The sequence below is a fragment of the Grammomys surdaster genome, unplaced genomic scaffold (genome assembly GCF_004785775.1).
Source record: "Grammomys surdaster isolate TR1022 unplaced genomic scaffold, NIH_TR_1.0 125889, whole genome shotgun sequence".
In the NCBI taxonomy this organism is placed as follows: Eukaryota; Metazoa; Chordata; class Mammalia; order Rodentia; family Muridae; genus Grammomys; species Grammomys surdaster.
Window position 1 is genome coordinate 3,048,440 of NW_021620714.1, and position 8,433 is coordinate 3,056,872.

Below are 8,433 nucleotides of genomic sequence, written 5' to 3' on the forward strand. Positions count from 1 at the left end.
TGGAAGTAAATTAATTATAGCTGCTAACATAAACAGGGACAATCCCGCACAGGTACATGTGTACATGCACATGCAAACCTCTTCTATCATTCCCTCCTTGAGACAGGGGCTCATACTGAACCTGGACCTCACAAATTCTGTGTGACTCACAGCCAGCAAACCCCAAGGACCCATCTGTCTCTGCTTTACCAGTGCTGAGGTTATGAGTATCCTGAAGGGCCCAGATTTTACAACCTCAACTACTCATGATTGGGTAGCAATTGCTTGATCAACTCAGCCATCCCCCTACCTCTGAACTCATGTGTCTGTGTGCATTCCAGTTACTACAAGAAAAGGGGATATGAACTGCACTTTCCTGGTCTTTCCCTGATCACCTGGACACTCCCTGAGGACACTTGTTAAATTAAATTAATGTGGGAAAATAGAGCCATGTGAGGCAGGCAAGAAAATACATCCCATAAGATAGTTATGTCTTGATACAACCCGTGACAGTTCAAGGTAGGGCAAGGACAGAATATGGCCATCGTGAATCATTTAATACTTAAGCCTAATGCTTCCCCTAATCTAACCTTTCTTTGAGTTCCATTTTCTCACTACTTCATCCCACAATTCCAGAGAATAGCTTACCACTTACCCAATACATGGATTGGTCTGGTATCTCGGTGCCGTGTAGGAGAAAGGAGAGATGTCCTTGTCTACAAAAGACCCGAAACCTAACCGGAAGTTACTAGTGAGCTTCCTCATTTCCTCAGCAAGCTTGGTGCCCAGGTTCCGAATGTTGTCCAAGTCATCCTTCATGGAGAGGGAGAGGTCCATCAGGTAGTACAGGTCTACAGGATAGTCCTCCACCTGGCGTACCTGCAGCTGGAAGGTAGTCTGATCACCTGTGCCAAGAGAGGTGGCCCTCATTAGAGGTCATGTGGCTTGCTGGTGTAAAAGATAGATTTTCATTTCAAAGATCTATTCCCACAGTGGAGTAGACACAGTGTAGAATGCTTGTCTGACCCAGGGCTTATCTGACTCAACAAAAAAATTAAAGCAATTCTTCTTCTTGGGTGATGATACATCACCAAAAAGCAAAATTTTCTGGGAAGTACAGTGTCTCAGAAGTGAATACAGTGCTGGAGCGGAACCCTGAGTGTCCTTCTCCAGACCCCTGTCAGTGTGTCTGAAGAAATGTAGTAGTGTTCTGTCTCTCAGCAAAAATATCCATGGGTAACTGTGAACACTGAACTACACATGCCCATGCAAACTGGGTTGAAAGTAGAAAGCAGTCCTCCAACACACTCAGAAAAACACCTAGTCCAGTGGAAGCAAAGGTATTAACAAGAGTGAGTGGCGATGAGTAAGAACTGGGGTTGGGGTGTAAATGTCAAGGCAGGGCAGGTAAGAAAGGAGGTAATAAAGACAGTAACTTGGGGCTGAAGAAAAGGCTCAGTGAGTAAGAACACTTGCTGTGCAGACATTATGACCTGAGTTCAAATCCCCAGTACCCACATAAAAAAACAGATGTGGCCTAGCACATTTGTAACACCAGCATTGTGGGAGACAGAAACAGGAAGATCACTGAAGTTTGCTGGGCTCTAGCCTAGGTCTAATGATAGGACTCTTGTTTTATCTGCACATGCAGATACGTGTGGCGTGAGCACACGCACACGCACACACACACACAAAACACAGACCTGAGACTAGAAAGGAGACATAGGAAGAAAGGGTCCAATGAAAGGGCCTAAAAGAAGGCAACGGTGGGGGCTGAAATTACCAACATTCATTAAATATATTTATAAAAGTGTCAAAGAATAGGCACATTTCTATATATGGATTATATACTGTATTTACCATTCAAAAAAAGAAAGGTGAGAAGAGAAAAGACTGTTAGCAATCTGTTAAACTCCACCTCCAGAGTCACCTGGCAACAGCCAGGTATGCTCCGCCCCACAGTTACCTGGCAACAGGCAGGCAACCCTGCCCACTATAAAAGGGGCTGCTTGGCCCCTCCTCTCTCTCTTGGCTTCTCAACCCAGCACCTGCAGGTTGTCTCCCCTCTCCCCTTCTCTTCCCCCTCTCTCCACGTGGTCATGGCCGGCCTCTACTCCTCTCTACTTCTCTCTCTCTCTCCTCTTGCTCTCCCACTCTCTTAATAAACCTCCCCTCGTGGAACCATCTTGGCCTGCTGTGATCTGTCCCAAGCTGCGCCGTGGAAATCCTTTCATAGACACTCCAAATTGTGACCAAATATAAAAAGAACGAAAGTGATTTGGCTTCTATAGCAGGTGTGGAAAGGGAGAATTAATTAAAGGGAGGGGTAAGAAGACCTGCTAGCTGATCCTGCCGCTCAGGGTTTGGAGAGAGACCCAAGTCAGGGCAGTAACTGAGAGAGAAAAATCCCTAAATTATGTCATCATTTCTAACCACAAATCACTAAGAACAGACTTCAAAGCTCTCACCAGGTAACACAGTGCACTGGCCGCCGGGGCTGCCAGATGTTCTGTTTGGCTTGGGGCAACACAGCTCTTGAACATCTAAAATTTGGGTATACTTTTTGTGTACTTAGAGATTCAAAAGCCAGAATGCACTTGCCACTACTCAAGGGGTCGAACTAAGTTGGCCAGGACCACAGCTCAGAGAAGTCCCCCCCCACAACACACATCCTGTGTGACCAGCTGCTCCTCCATAAGCAAAGTCCTGGTCCCTGCAAGACACAGAACCCAAGCCTCCATGCTCCCTCTCCTCCTCCCACTAGATACAAGCCAGACCAGGAGGGCAACCTGGACCTAGGTTACTTAAGTATGAGATGAAACAGTGGAGTTCTAGCATCTATGAGGCTGGGATGCACTCCTGGGGCACAAAGGAAGTATGAGGATTCCAATTCCCATCTGCAGTCAGGTGGCAAGCTGCTCTCCTGATTTGTTTTTACACACAATGTTCCTCAAGACTGATGTAGTTTGGGTCGCCCGTTGGTGTGAGCCTATTTTTAAAAACCACCAGAGTCTGACTCAGACAGAATAATATTCAAGATTTCGTCCAGAATGAATTCCAAACTGCTATAGTGTGTCTCCGGCTCCAATCTGGCAGACGCAGACGGTCCTTCCGTGGGACTCCTTGGACGGATGCCTATCATGGTGGGGGAGAGGTGGGGAGTAGGAAAGAACTTGGAAAAGCAAGGTTACTCCCGCCCTGTGTGCACCTTGCTTTGGCCTTTGCACAGGAAGATGGACCCCTAGATGGACAGAGCCTCTTCTGTTCAAGTCCATGACCTCTTCACAGGGTCTGCTGCGCTCTCTAACCCTGCCCACCCTTCAAGTTTCCTACTCCATCTTCTTCTATGCAGACTGCACTGCTATCTTACTGAGGTTTGCCAATAATTAAGAGATGGAGAAGTGGCTTGGATTCAGGGAAACTGAGCGGCAGCCATGAACAGAGCAGCAGCAGGCTTGGAAGCCGGAGAGTCAGATATAACCCCAGGCCTGGTCACCAAGAGCACGGCAGGCCCCCCGCCCCGGTTCCTTTCAACCTATGTAGCTTAGTTTCTGCTTCAGTGAAGTAAGAAGACATAATTACAGTGGGGATTAAAACCCATAATGTTCATAACTATCCATGCTCTCATACAAGGAAATCCTTGGTTCCAATGTTTCAAAGATTAAAAATTAAAGGTAATTTCAAATTAAAGCAATTCATGTGGGGATGAAAAACAGAAAATCCAGCCGGGCGGTGGTGGCGCACGCCTTTAATCCCAGCACTCGGGAGGCAGAGGCAGGCGGATTTCTGAGTTCGAGGCCAGCCTGGTCTACAGAGTGAGTTCCAGGACAGCCCGGGCTATACAGAGAAACCCTGTCTCGAAAAACCAAAAAAAAAAAAAAAAAAAAAAAAAAAAACAGAAAATCCTTGCAGAAATTCCCACTTAGCTGGGCTACGGCCTTAGGCATTCAAATTTAACTCCAGATCTTCCAGATATGAAGGCAAAGAAGGAAGTGGGGTACAATACACAGGTGCCTACGCTTTGTACTGACTGGGAAGTGGGCAGTGTCCTGACATTACATACCAAGAGAATCAGTTTGCAGAGAAGGCACATGCCAACATACACTTCTTCCCATGGGAAAGCAGCAAATATTAAAGGAAGCATTTCTCCCAGATCTCCAGAAAGGCAAGGTGTGAGAAGGAGCGCAGGCCCCATCCTGCTGAGTATCAGCCATTACACGTGAGCCTTTAAAATGTCACACTCTCCTACATGAGCTCGGGATCACGGAATGCCTTGTGTAAGCAGTTCCTGTGGGGGTGGACACTGCACCAGCAGCCCAGCAAGGGTGATCTCCCTGCTTTGCAGTTGGACATGGAGACTGGTGGCACCACAGCCACATGTGGAGCATGTTTTACCAGGACCGGGCATCTTTCCCATCTGTGGATGTGACTTTGCTCAGACAAACTCCTCCCTCCATGCTTCCCAGCAAGCTGCTGTCTTACACTGCCTGAGACCTTAACGGATGGCCTAAGCAGAGGACATAGACCTCACTGTCACCAACAGGGAGGTATGTGCCTATCTCTGGTGACAACATCCCTGACCCACATGCCTGGATTTATTACCCCCTACCCCCACCTCCCACCTCTCCCCACAACCCCTCAGACCCCCACACAGTCTCCCTCTCTACCTGGGAGCCCTACGTGTTTGTACATCTCTCTGGAGCTAATCCCCACCTCGGGTCCAGAAGTGCAATAAAGTTAACTACAAAGAGAAGCCGACCACCTGCACCTGAGAGAATGGAGCTGTCCCATGTGTCCCCCCCTCCCCCCACATACACACCGCAGCCCTGCCTCCAGCCCAACAACCCTCTCCTGCCCTGTTTCTCTGATTTCAAAGCACCCAGAGCTGCCTGTGTTTAGCACAGGGTTCCTGCCAGGGCTCCGCTCGTAAGGACAGAGTCACCCTCTATAATCAAGTACTAACTAGCCTCCGCGCCCGGAAGGTACTTTAACACTTTCTTTTCTCTGCCTTCCCTTTAATAAAGAAACTTCGTTTTTGTCGTTGGGAACAGGCATCAGTTGGCATGCACTGCCTGAGACTGAGAACAGAACTCCCAGACTGATGTTCACAAGTCAAGATAAGGCAGGATCCTAACAATAACGACTCCTGCCAACTTCAAATAAATGAATGAGGTAGGGTTGTGTGTGTGTGTGTGTGTGTGTGTGTGTCCAGAATGCATTGGATCTATCTTGTTTACTAGCAGGGTCTCTCTTGTTTCTGGAGCTTTGCCCATATAATCCTGGCTGCTGACCAGCAAACTTTTAAGCAATTGTCCTGCCTCCACCTCCCACCTCAGTACAGCGATGCTAGGGTTTCACAAGTACATCGCTGTGTCCCGATTTTTACGTGGTTTTCAAGGATCTCAGATCATCAGTAAAAGTTGTCCTCTGGCTGAGCGTGGTGGCGCAGCATCTTTAATTGAGCACTTGGGAGGCAAAGACAGTGGATCACTGTAGGTTCCAGGACAGCCAGGGCTACATAGAGACTCTGGTTCAAAAAACAGAAATAAGTATCCTCTGGGCTCCATACATACACCACGGCACATGTCTGTCTGTCTGTCTGTCTGTCTGTCTGTCTCTCTCTCTCTCTCTCTCTCACTCTCTCTCTCTCTCTCACACACACACACACACACACACACACACTAATATTTCTAAAAAGAAATATTTAAGAGCTAAAAAATTACATGAATAACTGAAAGACACCTGTTGAGCATCCCAGCACTTGAAAACTACCTCTTGCGTTTGCTTATCTCAGTTATCAGTTTTGCTTAAAATCCATATCCTAAAAATTTCATGCCTTTTGTTAAGATTTAAAAAAAAAGTCTTATCCTGACATACAGTTTCCAGTGGTGAAATAAAATGGAAAACATGATCTTTGTATTTATACAAAACCCTGCTTAAAGTTTGGCAGTTCTTCAGAAAGTTAAACACAGAATTACCATACAATCCAGCAATTCCACTCCTTGCTATAGACCCAAAACTATTGAAAACATATGGCCCACAAAATACTTGCACATGAATGTACAATATTACCCAGTGGAAACAGTCTGTCCATCAACCAAAGTGGGGCCTAAGGACACAGAGCATGGCCGGGGGGTTGGGGGGGGGGTGGTAGTGTCACAGCTTCCAGGTCAGCTGGAGCTACACGGTGATGCCCTGGTTCAAAACCACCAGGAAGGAGCACATTTTACAGTGTGGATGAATTAAGGCTCCCATGTTACATAGCAGCAGAAAGTGTCCGGTGAAGGCAACATCAGAGCAAAACTGCTTTAGGAGATGGAGGGCTGTTAGTTCAAGCTGCCGGTGTGACAACGGTCTGTAATAACACAGTCGTGATGGTTACATAGCTTAGAATCAGTGACCTGAACATCTTAAGATTGTGCAACTTGTTTTTTTTTTTTTTTTTTTTTGGTTTTTCGAGACAGGGTTTCTCTGTGTAGCCCTGGCTGTCCTGGAACTCACTCTGTAGACCAGGCTAGCCTTGAACTCTCGAACTCAGAAATCCACCTGCCTCTGCCTCCCAAGTGCTGGGATTAAAGGCGTGCGCCACCACCGCCCGGCCCGATTGTGCAACTTGTGACGTGTGATTTATATCTCAATTTGAAAAAAACAGTTTTAATCCTATTTAAGAACTAAGAAGGGCTGGAGAGATGGCTCAGTGACTAAGAGCATTGGCTGCCCTTCCAGAGGTCCTGAGTTCAATTCCCAGCACCTACATAGTGGATCACAACCATCTGTGTAATGGGATCCAATGTCCTCTTCTAGTGTGTCTGAAGACTGGCAGTGTACACACATACATTAAGTAAATAAATAAATAAATAAATAAATCTTAAAAACAAAAAACAAAAAACTAAGAAGGGCTGCAAGTAAAATGGCTCAGAGGATACCAGTTCTTCCTCACAGCCTGAGGGGGCTCAAGTTTGATCTCAGGCTCCACACGGTGGAAAGAGAAAGATTATTCACAAAAAAGTTGTGCACATATACACAATAAAATGTAATAAAAAATTATTTTAATGGAACGGGGGCTGAAGAGATGGCTCAATGGTTAGGAATACTGGCTGCTCTTCCAAAGGTCCTAGGTTTGATTCCCAGCACCCACATGGTGTCTGAAAGCTCCTGTAACTTCAGGGGATCCAATGCCCTAGTTTGGCTTCTGCAGGCATCAGGCATGCGTGTGGTGTATAGACATACATGTAAGCAAGCATTTACACATATAAGATAACATAAATTTGTTGTTGTTGTTGTTGATGATGATGATGACAATGATAGGCCAGAGAGATGGCTCAGAGGATACCAGCACTGTCTTACAGCCTGAGAGCTCTCAGAGGATTCAAACACTGCCTCACAGAGTTAGCTGAAAAGATAACCTGAGTTTGGTCCCTGGATTCGTATGGTGGAAGCAGGAAACAGACTCCCACAAGTTGTTCTCTGACCTCCACACATGTGTGCACGCTGCACACAGACGGATGGACGGACGGTTTGACACAGGGCCTCACTATGTAGCCCCTGGCTGGCCTGGAACTCCCAATGTAGAACATGTTATCCTTGAACTCATAGATATCACCTTGCCTCTGCTCCCAAGTGGTGGGCTAAGGGTGTTTGCCACCATGACAGGCAAATAAATGTAACTTTTCACGGCTGAGCCATCTCTGCAGACCAACAAGTAATTAAAAAATTAAATTTAAGACTAAGTTAGGACGTCCTTATCATTTTCATCTCTCTCCCCCTTACCATGCAGCCTGTTTTGTTTTTTTTTCTTCAACAGCTGTACCCTGGGATAGTACCTGGCCTTCATGGGTGCCTTTCAAGTTATGCTGAGGCTTGTCCCTGGCTAGTCGGTGTACGATTCCCTCGCACTCAACAAATGCTTATTATGAGGTGAGGCGGGCAGGGCTGGGGAGAAAACCAGAAGGCAGTGCTACAACTATACAATAGAAAGCTACTCCTACATTCCTGACAGCTTTCCCCAGGGCAGGAGAGCTTCCTGCAGGCAAGAATACACTTGGTAACCTGAGATTTATGCTAAGCAAAACATCCCCTCTTCCCCCCCATAAGAGGGTTTTGCACACACACGCACACACACACATATACACATACACACACATATATATATATATATATATACACACATGCATATATATACACACATGTACATACATATATATACATGTATATACATATATACACATATATGTATATATTAAAACTGTTCTTTCAAAATTTCAAAAGCTATTAATTATTGTTTAAAAATTTCTCTCACTAAAAATATGCTCACACTGATTCTAGAACTTTCCTGGGATGGCCGCCCCCTTTATCACCTACTGCTCCCTCAGGCCTGCCAGGGCACTCACTGGATAACACAAAATACCTTTCTTTCTTTCTTTCTTTCTTTCTTTCTTTCTTTCTTTCTTTCTT

The 8,433-nt window shown here is 46.0% G+C and overlaps 1 protein-coding gene across 1 annotated transcript in view; it reads right to left on the minus strand.

Moving 5' to 3' along the window:
* The window catches only part of Itgb5 (integrin subunit beta 5), a 113,153-nt gene that overhangs the window by 70,537 nt on the left and 34,183 nt on the right, over positions 1–8,433 (minus strand). The window contains exon 4 of the mRNA XM_028752244.1: positions 635–884. Coding sequence (XP_028608077.1) covers positions 635–884 — 250 coding nt within the window. The remainder of the gene's footprint in view (positions 1–634; positions 885–8,433) is intronic.